This window comes from Strix uralensis, chromosome 20 (assembly GCF_047716275.1).
Source record: "Strix uralensis isolate ZFMK-TIS-50842 chromosome 20, bStrUra1, whole genome shotgun sequence".
Lineage (NCBI taxonomy): Eukaryota > Metazoa > Chordata > Aves > Strigiformes > Strigidae > Strix > Strix uralensis.
The window spans coordinates 5,696,935-5,710,684 of NC_133991.1; the positions used below are offsets into that span (position 1 = coordinate 5,696,935).

At 43.9% G+C, this 13,750-nt stretch overlaps 1 protein-coding gene across 9 annotated transcripts in view; it reads left to right on the plus strand.

The window, feature by feature from the left end:
• Positions 1-13,750, plus strand: part of COL26A1 (collagen type XXVI alpha 1 chain) — a 193,574-nt gene that overhangs the window by 126,488 nt on the left and 53,336 nt on the right. For 5 of the 9 annotated variants that reach the window (XM_074890330.1, XM_074890322.1, XM_074890324.1 and 2 more), the window contains one exon: positions 7,861-7,902. The exons of the other annotated variants lie outside the window; for them this stretch is intronic. In XM_074890330.1, coding sequence (XP_074746431.1) covers positions 7,861-7,902 — 42 coding nt within the window. The remainder of the gene's footprint in view (positions 1-7,860; positions 7,903-13,750) is intronic. 9 annotated transcript variants of the gene reach the window in all.

Consider the following 13,750-nt stretch of genomic DNA (forward strand, 5'->3'; position numbering starts at 1 on the left):
CTACTAGGCTATAACATCTAAATTATTTGGCTGGTGTTTATCTTGCTTCTTTTACACTCTTGTTAGTCTGTTAAGAGAGATAAAACACTTGTGAGATATTGAACAGTGGCAGATGGATGGGAGTAGCAACCTCATTAAAAAACATCTCCTCATCCTGTCCTTTAGGTAGCATTTAATGAACATGACAATTTGCAATGCAGTAATATATTGGGTAAAAAGCTGAGTAAAAATAGCATTTCTCATGGTCTGCCCAAGGAGTATGTGTGTCCTCTGTTATTACAGTGAGTCAGTCAGTCTCCATAATACACTTAATATCCCTAATATATGCAAGGAAAGGTTGTACCCATCCACATTTAGTAGACAGTGATCTAAAGAATGAAGAATGGTATTCATCTCACTGAAGTTCATCTGACTACTTGTGTATCTAGTGCTCATTTACACCAGACATCTAGGCTCCCCCTTGGAGGAGGGGAGGTGGAGTAGGAAGATGTCTCCCGAGGGTTGAGCACCCCAGCCTGATTTGCATGCCTGACTGGCACTAGGTGTATTTCCACTGTCACCACATGATGCAGCACTGTGTTAGCCATGCTGAGTGAGCTTGGGACGGCTGCTATGTCTGTGTGCTAGCACCATCCCACTTAGAGAAATTGCCTTAAATCCGAGTACTGGTGTAGTTCTGCCTGCCAGCACAGCGCTGCATGTAGCCTAGTCTGTAGACATGGACGGAACAAACTGCTGGTAGCGTTACTTGCTCATTAGCTGAGGAGAACAGCCTGCCCGTAGCCCTTCCTATCCGGCTGTGTTTTCAGCGCTGTCATACCAGTAGGCATACAGTGTCCAACTCGCAGCACTCCTACAGCAGGAGTGGTTTGTATGTGGGAGAACACGAGTGAAAGGGATGATGGGTGAAACTCCATGGAAGCTGTCCAATTAAGTAGTTTCTTGTGCTATTGGAAAGCCTGTGTTGCACAGGAAGATAAAAGATACACAGACTTACAGCCTGCCGTTGTCAGAGGTTTTAGCCTGACCTCAGGATCTGACAGACATGTTTATCCAGCATGAGAGAGGCTGTGAGGCACCGTGTGGACCTCTTTGTTCTCAGCTTTTTTATCTCTTTATGTCTCATCTCCCTTCCTTCGTCGGGTGGACTGAAATGAGAGTTGTGTGCACTCCTCTGCAAGCTTCCTGATAGATCCAGTTAAAATACCTCATTCTTGTAGCATGCGAGGGTTGAGCCATTGAACCTATTCAGCTGGAAGGTTACAATCCTGGAGCCTTTTTTCTGTCCTGGTTCTGGGATTATGGATATTCAAAACTGAGATTGAACACTTAAACTTTTATGGGAAAGGCTGGTAGAACTTAACATGCTATTTGGTATTCAGCAAATTTTTGCTCAATGTGGAATTGAATCTTGCAGTCTTAAATACTATACTTCAGTAAATAAATGTGGTAGAATCCTATTTAATTTGTATGAGTTGCACCCCCTAAAATTCTCTAAGCTACTTGAACCGACTACAAGCCAAAACCCAGAACTTTTTTCGTAATTTTCCAGCTGTACAAATCCATCCTTGGATATTAAAAAGACTAAGTCTTGTTATACATTTTCTGTCTCCTGTATCTTGACCAATTTGCTAGAATTATCAAAGATCTGGTTCTCAGTGTGTTGTAACTAACAAGTGTATTTTTCATCATATCTTAATCCTCAAAGGCAAGAGATAACTCTCAAGGTAAGAGCTGACACTGAAACACATGATATACCCCCATTAGATCTGTCTCTAGGTCCTGAGATTAGAAGGCAGCTGACAATGTTCATTAATGATACATAGGATGAAGGGGGAATCCTGTTCTACCCCCTGTATTGATTATTCCACTGATTATGAGATTTTATTTTTGCTGGTACCATATGTATATGGAACAAGAAGAAATACACAACAGAGGTTCCATTTTTTTGAAGCATCAGTCATCTAAGCCATCTCTGATTTAAAAAATGAAGTTACTTTTACAGAAACCATACAAAACCGTTGTCAAGACTTATATGAAATACTGTTGTGTCCTAATAATAACTTCTAGCTGAAAAATCTTGGCATCCTGCAGTTTAGGAAAGGGTTTTAAAATTCACCTTCAGTTTTTGGGCAACAGGCAAAACATGTGGCTCTGTTTAGGAGCTATTTTCGTTAAAGCTTGACAATACAGGATGATAAAATACAGCTGCATTGTTTAAACTTTCAATTTAATTTCTGGTTTGTGTCCAAGTTGTTTCATCAATATGGCGCCATTCATTTCAAAACAAAGCTCTTGGAAGGGTCTCCATTACCCCACCACTGATCAAGAGGGTGTTAAAATGTAGAGCCTAATTATGCTCCTGGCCTGTTTGGAATTCCAAAATGGTTTTTTTATAACTGTCAAATTTGCAATCAGGGTAACTTTCCATGACAATTAGTCAGAATTATTAGAGCTTTTGTTGCCAGGGAGTTATAACTAATGGTGGTGGTTCACTTTTCAAGGCTCTGTCAAAGGCAACATATATCTTGAAGAACAGCCATTTGACTACAACATTGTCTATACTTAACTGCACCCCAATGTCTACTACTGTTACAGTCATTTTTATCCATCCTCCAGGTCTGAGTTGTTGCCACAACCTCTACTGCAAGCTCTGCAGATATAATTAACTACTGAGTTTTGCCTTGTTGCAAAATGGGACTTGTGAAATTGTGACATGAGAAAGTTCATCCTTGAATGTTTCACTCAAGCTTAGCTTGGTAAGGGCTGGTACTTGAAAGGCTATTAATGCTGCTGATCTTGCTTTTTGCTTTGAATCTTTAAAATGAGCCAAACATAAATATCTATACAACCTTTCTGGATGAACACTCTCTCTTCTCAGTCTGACCGATACCTCACAGTTTAAGCACCTACTTGTGTATGTAATGTTGAGTATGTGCTGAACTTGAGATGTTTGCCCAGTCAGGACTTCCTTCTTGGTATAGCTCTTAAAAAGTGAAAAAAAAAAAAAATAAAGGGAAAAAAAAGAAAACTGTTACCACAACAAATCAAAACAAATCCGAAGACATATTACAGCTAACTGAGCTATCTACCCTATGCTATCTTTTTCACTGTAGACCAGTTTTTTTCAGACACATGGTACTTTAGCCTGAATGCTGATGCATGAGTGTGTGTGCTCACCAAAGAGCAAACACTTACAGAAAAGCTTGCCTTGTCTAGTGTGCAACATCTATTTTAGAGGCATCTGTTTAAGATGCAGATGACCTTCTGTTGGCCTATTGATGTCAACAGATTTTTGTCATCAGCTTCAAGCTTTAGGTAAGTACTAACTGTAAGAGTGCTGTCTGATACTGGCAGGCAACGACCGTGTGTTCATCTTTTCACTTAGTTAAATGAACCACTTTCCAGTGGCAGTTAAAATTTACCCCCTTCACCATGCCTGCTGCTCCACCCCTGCACTGCCCTTTCTGTTCTACTGACTCGAGCATCTCTGCAGCCACATGGTTTAAGGAAATGATCTCCCTGAAAAATAATGAATGAGTTCTTTTCATATTGGGTTATTTTTCAGCTATCTCTTTCCTATCTGGTGTATTGTCCATCTGTGAGGTGTAGACACACTCATTCTTAAAACAGAGGTGGCAACTTCTTAAACCAGTTAAGCTTAAGGAGTAGTGCTACCTGGTGTCAAACTATCACCTCTGTTTTTAACCAGGAAGCCAGAGCCTGCCTTTTTAACACATGCTTAGAACATCTCTTTGTCCACTGACATGTATTTACCTCAATTGCTGTGTGATCGCTTTTGACAAAAAGATCTGGAATACAGCTTTATTGATACAGGGTCCAAGTTGTTCAAACCCCTAGTCCTGCAGAAATTTTGGCCTTGAAGAAAGAGGGAAGGTAATCAATTTTGTTTAATTAAATCAACCTAAACTAATTGTCAGCTAATAAAATAGTGTTGGTCAGGTAATAAAACAGAAATGAAGATTAAAAGAGTAGTTGCCATGAACAGGTGGTAACTCTGTTTCCAAGTTAGACCACATTACTCTCTGGCACAGGATCTCTGAGAATACCTCATATTCTAGTTTTTTTAAAAAATGTTTATGAAACTTATAAAATATAGGGCTCATTTTATAACCAATTTTCTATCTCACCTGCCAAGAGCAGTGGGGGTTGAGCCAGCACGAGGCGGATGCAGAGTTTTAGGCAGCTGTCCAGAAATGGATTCCCTGTGCAGGGCTGTGGAATACATTTCTACCTTTGATTGGACTTTCTTTTGTAATTGTGATTTAGTTTTCTCTTTCTTGTTGCTGTTACAGAAAAGACCTTGTAAACATTTTTTTGATGTCATTGATCTTGACCTGGCACTGTTGTGCAAAGGGCAAAACTTCCTATGCCGCACTGTGGATGCTGTCTAACCCTGGATGGATCTTAGTAATAAGATTCCTCTGGATTTGGCCCTTGGTATTTCTGTTGACTCTGCAGTTCTTGCAGAAGGCATAAAACATTTATCTAATTTTAACTGGAAGGGACTAAACTGGAATCTTTATCTGCTTCTCAAAGTAGAAGCAGAACTTGGTGGTTTGTAGTTGCTGTTAATGATGGAGTAACGAAAGAAAATTTATTGCATGGTGGTTATTATATTATTCAGTTAATAGTGTAAAACTGTGGTTCTGAGATTTTTGTTATGGCTTGCAGTTAGTTTGGATGCTCTGTGGTGATGCAAGGCTTTTGGCACCAAAGTGATTTGTTGCACTGTCTGTAACTTATACCTCATACCCGTTTTCTCTGACCACCCATTCCCAGAAATCTCATGCAGGATGCACTTGGTTGCTCTTCTGTTAAGTCCTCAAACCTGGTAAGGCACTGAAAGACTAAATTAATTGTCTCTTCCACATCAGTCCTCCTCCTGCTGAGAGTACAATCACAAAACAGTGTGCTGCATTTTGGGGTTCTGGCTGCAATGACAATATCAGTTAAAAGGGGATAGCAGAGTTCTCCAGGACAACTCCCCACCTGAAAACTTCAGCTATGAGTGCACAAGACAAATGCTGTGTGACATTGTAGCCTCCAGCATCTTGTTTGGGGGCTTTACCTGGCTTTAATTTTCTGTCATGTATTGCTTTGGGACCTCAGGTTGGCCAGGGTTGGACTTAGGGTTTTAAAACGCAAAGATTGGCTCTTGCTTCTCTGCACTCCTCTTGCATCTGATGTGCCATTCCCTGACATGGAGGGCAGCTGCTGTGGTCCAAGTTAACTAATTTCTAGGCTCTTTGAGATTTGCCTGTGATGTTTCTTTGGGCTGGTAGCTGACTCGGATAACTGAGCTTTGCTCTGCCTTCTCTCAGAAGGCAAAGGATAGGAGTTCCCCTAGCTGGGTGTCTTGGAGAGGTGGGGAAGGTACTAGAGCTGCATCCCAATCCTCACTTGCAGTCATGTGTCTGCTGTAGCAAAGACAGGGAGCAGAGTCTTTTTGACTTGACTTCTGTGAAGCAGGGCACTGCCATGGCTTAAGACAGGTTTGTTACCTATAGCAAGAGTTAGTACTTGTAGTAGTAGTACTAACTAATAGTACCAGAGTTAGAAACCCATCAGATTTGGAGAACTGGAGTATCTGGAGAGAGGTTTCTGTGGGAGGCCAGGACTCCCCTGTCTGGCTCCTGCCAAGTTTCTTTGTGAGGTTGCAACTACTGCTCACGTAGAAGCAAAACTGGCCCTGGCCATGCAACAGGAAAGTCTCAGTAAGTACCGTGTTTTCTATCTTTGCACTTACAGTAATGCTCAGATCCAGCCAGGTTGCTGCCCTGGCTTTGCATGTGTCCTCGATCCCCACTTGCCTGTTCTCTCCTCTGCAGCCAGAGTTGAGGTTGCAGTACGTGCTGACATAGCTTGGAGCCAGCTGGCACTGGTAATGCTTGCAGGAAAGGCTGCAGCATGGCCAGCACCTTCTCCCTACAGGATTTCCCAGTGACAGGCATTGCCTCCTGGCTCCCAGTGCTCGAGTTGGTGGGGCTAGAAGTGGTGTGAGTGGTGCAGCACGCGCTGTGGTTGCTCATCTGAGCAAAGCCATGGTGGGGCTTTATGGGAACATCCCCTTGGGTGCCTGATCTGATTTACCTTGTCCCTGCTGATTGTCACTTAAAACCCAAATCTTGGGTTAAAGGGGCTGAAAACATTCCTCACATTGGCAAGCCTGTGAGGGGCTTGGGGGCAGATCCCTCTGAGACAGAATTTCTTTAAGAAAAGGAGAATAAGATAGGGCTGGTGTCCATTCAGGGCAGTTTTCTGTTCATCCATGTCACACGCTTGCCCAGCATTATGGAAACAGCTGTTGAGAGTCACACCAGCAGCCAAGTCTCTCTTTACTTCCCTCAAAGGATAGTTTAGGAGGAATGTAACACTGGTGACTGTGGGACTGGACTTGGCCTGTTATCACTGCTTGTGTGCTTTAAAGCTTGAGGTGACACAGAGGAGCTGGAGGAATATTAAAACATCAGCCCTCCAAAGGAATCTGTGGGTTTTAGTGAGTGTCTGAGGTTCTTAAGGGACTCCAGCTAGGCCTTGTCCAGACTTGCAGTGGTGTCATTGCACCAACATCTCCTGTTCCTCCCAGTGAAGGTGAGTAGGAGGCGATAAGCAAGCCTGCTGCTCAGCTTTCTAAGCATATGCACAAAACCATCTAGGACCTCAAACTAACAAAAACCATATTCAAAGCAATTATCTGATCTTGTTTGTTGTTTTTAATGTGATGTTTCTAGACACTGGTACAACAAACACACTCTTGTAAAATCTTGTAACAGTTGTTTGTAGTTAGTATCTTCAAGATGATTTTATGTGTGCTGATCATGACTAATATACATCACTTCAGTGTGACCGTCATCCTCCAGTGCTGTGGGAAATGTTTGGTACTAAGACAATTATTTCTCAGCTTGTTTAGCATTTTTCTTTTTCCTTTTTTACCCTTCTATGCAAGAAAACACAGATACTGATTTGCTCATATATAGTGTTTTCCAGATGAAAGTGCTTTGTGGTTCACAGACTTAAATAATTAGGTCTTCGCAGGCCTCAGAGTGGTTTACAAAGACAGCTGGAGTTGTCTTCTCTGGTTTTACACTTGGAGATAGAAAAATCTCTAGAGGCAAGGTTAACCAGCCCAGCTCACAAGCTGGCCCCAGCAGAGCTGGGGGCAGACACCCTCTCTGAAGTGTACTCTGGTTTTCTGAACATTAGGAAATGCTGCTGTGCCCATACTGGTAAAGGCCTCCCTGCTCCCCCTACCACCCAGCTTGATTGTTTCTCTTCTTGTTGGCACAAACTTGGTTTTTAGCATACGCACCAGCCGCTGGGAAGGTGCTGGGTTCTTCCTCCCATGGCTCAGCCAAAAGGATGGCTGCTGCTCGCCCGTCTTGAACCTGGGACCATTTTGTCTCCATAGTGTGCAGCTGAGGCAATGACTGTCGTTATCCAAAAAAAAAAAACCCAACCCCAAAACCAACCCCAAGCCCCTTTTACATTCAACCAGAATGGATTGCTGCAGCCTGTTTCATTCAGTAGGTTTTTCTGTGGTTGTATTTCTTGGAAGCATCATCTCCAATAGAGGCATGGGGCTTTTTTACAGGCTTATTTCAGCACTTTGAGAGCACGAGTGTGTGCGTCTGTGCATGCATGTCTTGCTGTGGGTGGGAAGGGGGGAAGTGCTGGCAGGAGTGCAAACGAGCCGAGTGGGGAGAGCGAAGGCACTTTCATTCCTTACCAAGTTTTGCTCCACAAGCTGAGTAAACTTTTTCTCTGCTGAACCAGTGCTGTGCAGGGCGAGAGTTTGACACGTTCCCAGTGATAATTGCCTTGTCTCCCCCTCCGCAGGTTCATCTGGCCGCCAGCACGGTTACTTTTCCAACCAGGACCGTAAGTGGGCAACATGAACATCACGGAAAAACAGAGCCTAAGAGTGAAGAGGGAGGCAGTCCTGGGTGGGGGGCTGTGGCAGCCAGGGATGCCCTTTGCTTGTGGGGGGAAGCATACGGGAAGGGGTCTGTGAGTCTCTGTCTGCCCTTTGCCTCAGATATCTGGAGGGCAAGGAAAAGGGAGCTGGAAATGCCGGGCTCCTCTTAGATTCAGGGAGTTGCCCAGGGAGCACCTGGGAAGGGCCACCCTGCTTGCACCTTTCTTGTTTTCCCTTGAGTCAGTGTCTGAGAGGGGACACCAGGCTCCACAGACCCTGGGTCTGTCCCAGGATGCCTGTTGTGCTCTCCTCCTTGCAATTAAAACTCACCCCCTCTGTTTTCCCTGACCTGCTCATGCTCCTCATCAATCTTTGGGGATGGTATGTTGAGAAGAGCCAGAAAGAGGGTTGGCTTGACGAGGTGAGTGCTGCAGAGTGCTCACAGGGAAGGTGGCTGTGACCTTGCTTGCAATTGCAGGCTCTCCCATGAGGACAGAGGTTCATCAGCCATTGGCATCCAGCAACCTGGTGTCTGCCTATGTCTGAGTGTTTCTGTGACACTGGTGTTGGTGCCTCTGAACAGCCTCCCCTGAGAAAACTGAAATAGTTTTGAAGGTTGAAAGTGAATGAGAGCTTATTTGTTGCTTGTTGGTGCATGAAATCTATGTCTCCAGACTGATGGTAAAAGATGAAAATCAGGGGACCTTTGAAGCAGCACATATGCTGAGCAGATGAGTTACTCCAAAGGGCCTGTTTTGTGAAAGCAGCGGTATGCAAGGGCATGAAGAGCTCACACTGATCTGCCTCTTTGCTCTCCTTACTGAACACATATTCAGCAGAAAAATGAGTGTCCCATAGTCCAGAAGCTCCTGTGAAGTCTTAATTTAGGACAAGCATCTGTCTTTCTGCCCCTACCTCTATTGGAGATGTGCTTCATGCTCTAGCTGCAGTTCATCTCTCTTCGTGTGCTCTGCCCATGGATGCCCATTACAGAACATGCCTCTGATTCCTCATTAACTGTGGTTGTTCAGCATAGAATTGGCTGTTCACCCCAGGCACAGTGGAGTGGGCAGTAGCAAAGCAGGGCAGAGATGGCAGCCTGGAAATGATCTGCCTCAAATCTGCAGCTCTGCATCCCTCGGGTGGGACTCTGACGTGGAAGATGCCCAACACCTATTCCTAGCACTCACTGCAGAGACCAGAGGGCATTCAGGGTGCGTAATGACTTCAGGTCCTTCCTTAAAATTCTTAGTTCTTAGTGTATCAGGAAAAAAATCAGTGTTCGAATAGAGAAGTCGGTCCCAGCCCTTCTGGGAGAGAAGGATCCTTCAGTTCCTGTTTCTATCCTCATTCTCTTTCATATTCTCTTCCATGGTTGGGGATGCTATTGCTTACTCCTCTCTGTTACGTGGGCATGTCCTGGCACATGAATGCACTTCTTATCACAATGACCCTTGTATTGCAACTGCCACGCAGAGGAACTAAACGACATGTCCAAGAACACGCCATCTGCATTTACATCTAAATCTTCTGCAATCCTTATTATTAGTCCTGCCACAGGCCAGTCTTGTTGCTGCACTGTCTTTTTAAAGTGCTGATTTGTTTCCTTGGTCTCTCTCCACTTTGTGCTTCAGTTTCTCCCTTGGTGGCTGTGCACTGTTCAACATCTGCCCTGTTCTGTGTCCGTGGAGGGCAGGAATAGTCTTGCCCCTAGCACATTATGGTCCTCTGAGGAGACAAGTTATTAAATTATTTTAAAATGTGGCTTACTCCATTGCACACTTCCACGCACCCTTAGGGTTTCATCCAGGTAAAATCTAACTCATGTTATTATTCTGTTAACCTGACAATGGGAGTTAGAGGATATTGGGTTTTTAGAGGGGTTTTTTTCTGACTGTGCTAGAAATTCTTCTTTTCAACAATTTGGCCTAAGATTCTTCTAGTTGTCTTATGTTTGAAAATGTTTCCCTCTGTGGTTTGCTCTCAGTCATTTAGCTTCCAAATGATACACTGATTTTAGGATGTAGGCTAAACTCTTTGGAAGTGTGGGGCCAGATAACAAGGCAGAGATGTATTGCCCCTAGTGTGGTTGGGATTTGCTCTCTGAGGCCTGGAGGGGGAGGTATTCTGAAATGAGCAATGAAATGTGCAGAAGGGATTCCACAACTTCCCTGGAGACTAGATGAAAAAATTTGTGCAGTGTAGGGTGTACATGGCACCATAGGACATGAAGATTTGCTCTTCTCTTTTTTAGAAGGAAACATGCCAAAGAAGTAGAGAACAGGTAGACTGAGGCCAGGAGCACTGTAAAATTAGCCCCTTCCAACAGCAATGTTCATTAACTTTGATATAGGCAGGACCAAGAGGGAATAACGGAGAGCTAAAAGTTAGGTCTGTTTTAAGTTGCAATAGAGATCTGACTGCAGATGCTTTTCTCTTTTCAAACTAAAGAAGTTGAAAATTTGCAATTTCAATCCAAGTACCTGGATTGCTTGAATTGTGTCATGGGCTTCTTCTACCCTTAGTGTTGTGCATCCTTGGGAATGTCACTCCAGGCATCTGGCCCACTCTCTTGGGCAGGGTGGGAAGGTAATATGGTGTTATGCTTATGTACTGGAAGTGCTTCAGAAGTGTGAGTTGCTGCTGTATTTCTAGAAGGTATAGAAAAGCCTGTCTGTTTTCTGTAACACTGTGACATTCCTCGTAGGCTCATAAGCACTATAAGAGAGTAATGCCCAAGAGCAGCAGATGCTTCTGGCCGCACTCAGGCACTTTCAACCCTACCCAAGGTGGGTGTCTCTGCCTGGTGTTTCCTATTGGCTCTTTCTAAGTAATCAGCCCATCAGAAACTTCAGTTTCAGGGACTAAAGTGGAATTTAAACTATCTGAATATAGTCCTTTGTGTCAAATCAAATGATTTGTTAAAGTGAGGCCAGATTTGCAGGGAGAATCAATCTTTTTTATTAGATCAACTGATGTGGAAAAAGCAGACAAACTTTCAGGCCTATTAACCCTTCTTCTGGCCTGCGTTTGTATTACAAGAACGGAGGGACCTGTCTACCAGGGGAGACTGCTTTAGGATATGCACTCACACCAACTATTCCTCAACAGTCTTGGTCTGAACACACACATGGGTGGCATTTTTGGGCATGCTTGTACATTTGGGGTGGGGGGAAGATTTGTCTCCCTCTGTGTTTGGACACTAGATGTTACCACACAACAAATAATGGGCTCTGCTCTGCAGCTGACTCATTGTGCAAGTCTGGGGCTAATTACTGAATCCCTCTGTGCCTCAATTTCCATCTGTAAAATGTCACAGATGCCCACCATTCATAAATCGCTTTCAGATTTCCAGATGAGGTGCTGTGTAAGTGTAGAATAGTGTTAGTTTATGCATATTGTGCTAGAGCATAATATAAAACACATGCAACAGAAGAGCCTCACAGATGTGTCTCTTTCAACTGCAAAAGGCAAGGCCTGGGCTGATGATTTAGCACAGCACTAATTGGGCTAAAACAGGAGATTGATTTTGTACTGATGCAATTGTCACCCTTGAAGTCCTCATTTACCAACAGTTTTTGGAGATAGCCCAGTTTTTTCCTGTTGAGGAAAACTGTAGTGTCTTGGGTTTTGAAGCACAGCAATTTATAGCAAATGTCGACGTTTTTATAGCAGCCCCCACGCTGGCTGTCCTCACACTTCTGGAAGGGGACTGTTCCATTGTTTATTTTGAATGAACATCTTGCTTGGCCTGTAGCTGCACTTAGCACTTTTTTGTTGCCTGCAACCTTCTGGTCATATCCTAATCTCAAATTAGGCATTTGACTGAGACATTTCCATTGCCATTACTGGGTGTTGCATACACAGGAATGCCCATTTATTGATAAGAAAGCTGTTGCTGTGGCTGCAGAAGAATGAGTGCCTGGCAGCAGTTCAGCATTAAGTCTTCTCAAAGTTTGAAGGATTTGTGGGCTGTGATGGTTTGGGTTCGAGCAATTAACTTTGGTGAAGTGCTTGAGAGTGTCTTCCAGACACATTTCATGGAGAAAGATGAACTTAAACACTTAAGAGATTTGATTTGATTAAGTGCCCTTCAGTTTCCTGATTGTGCTGTTGCGGCTATGAACTCTCACTGGGTATGAAACCTAGGAGCTCCTTTGACTGCAGGAGAATTATGGTTGTTCCTTCCAGTTGCAGTCTGGCCCTGTGCTTGTTTGAAAGTGCCAACTTCATCCCTGTTGCCAGCAGCACCATGTGGCAGCAGGCACCAGTGACTGTGCATTGAGCCTCTGAAGCTATCCTCTAGCTGTGTAATTTTAAAACCCTGGTATGAGCTTATTTGCCCTGTGTATTGCTGTCTGCTGCTCAGAAGTGATTACTAGTGCTGAGCTGTTGTGAGAAGAAGGTGCGGGGTTGGGGGGGGTGAAGGTGTCTCTGGAGATATCCAGTTCCTTCTTGGTGTATTGCAGACAAATTGCACCATTCTGTATTTGTCCATTTTGGACTTGCTGGCTGTTCTCCCCGTTCCTCATCAGTGCTCAGAGGGAGGGTCAAAATTCATTGTCAAATCCTCCACAGCTGTAAGAGTAACATAATATTGAGGCTGAGTGCATGGGGCGACAGGCGTGGGAGAGAAGACTGGCTGACGCCCAGCCTTACCCAATGCTTGCCATGTTCCAGGAGAAATCTCCCCAGATGCTGGGCCTTCATTCATGGGTCTAAATTTGCCATTTAAGGCAATTTTTAGGAGAGTTTCAAGGTGGAGGCATCTAGAACCTCAAAATGAAGCTCCTCAAACTACCACCAGAATGATGTCTCTTAGGGGTCACGTGTTATGGTGCTTATTGTTGTGTAGATATCATAAATCAGAGAAAGCACAAATAGACAAATTGTGACTAAGGGCTCAGTCCCATCAGAAAGTAAATGGATCCCCAGATTTGGAAGTATTTGGTGAGTTTTTGGTTAAAGTAACAGCATGCGGGCATCCTGGAAAACAGTTTGATTATGGATATCCTCTGAATTTTTTATTCTAGAACGAGTTAGAGAAGTAGCCTGGTGTAGCTATTTTGAAGAGTTAAAAATCTGAAGCTGAAAATGAAATGTGCCTGGCTAACCCCAAGTGGATATTTCCTTTACTAATTTTTCTTCATCCAGAAGTTAACAAGGAAACAACAAAAACAGAACAATAAGTCCTTTGCACAGCCTTGTGCTAGCCACTAGTTTGATGCAAGTGTTCCCTTGTTCTTCACATCATGGGGATGAAATGATATGAGGGATTGATTTGCAGGGTCTCCTGACCCTCCCATTGTCCCTGAATGTCTCAGAGAACAAAATTGCAGCTACAGAGAAATGTGGAAGGGATTCTTCTTTCTGCTACTCCGATCTATAAGGACCATTGAAGGGCTCAGGGAGATTTAGATAAAGGCCAGCAAAGGGTAATTAGCAGAATTAGGCAGAGTAATGGTCCTCAAGAGACTGACTATCTTGTGTCCTTGAATCATTTCACTCCAGCTCCCGAGTGCTGAGTGGCACTCATTAGCCTTGTGCAGATCAATGGTGTGTTGAACAAGGGCTGTGGGGTGCCCTGCAGAGCCCCAGGGAGGAGTGAAGTGTGGTAGAATGGGCAAACCACGGCGGGTTGAGCCTGAAGCTGAAATACTGATGTGGGAAATCAAAGCTTTTCAAAAATGCCCCTGGCAATAGTAGTAGTAATCATCATCATCAGAGTGCATTTGCTGTAGAAGAGGTGGATGTTGTAGAAAGCATGGGCAAACACAGTATTTTGATGAATTCCTCTGAATTCAAACCATC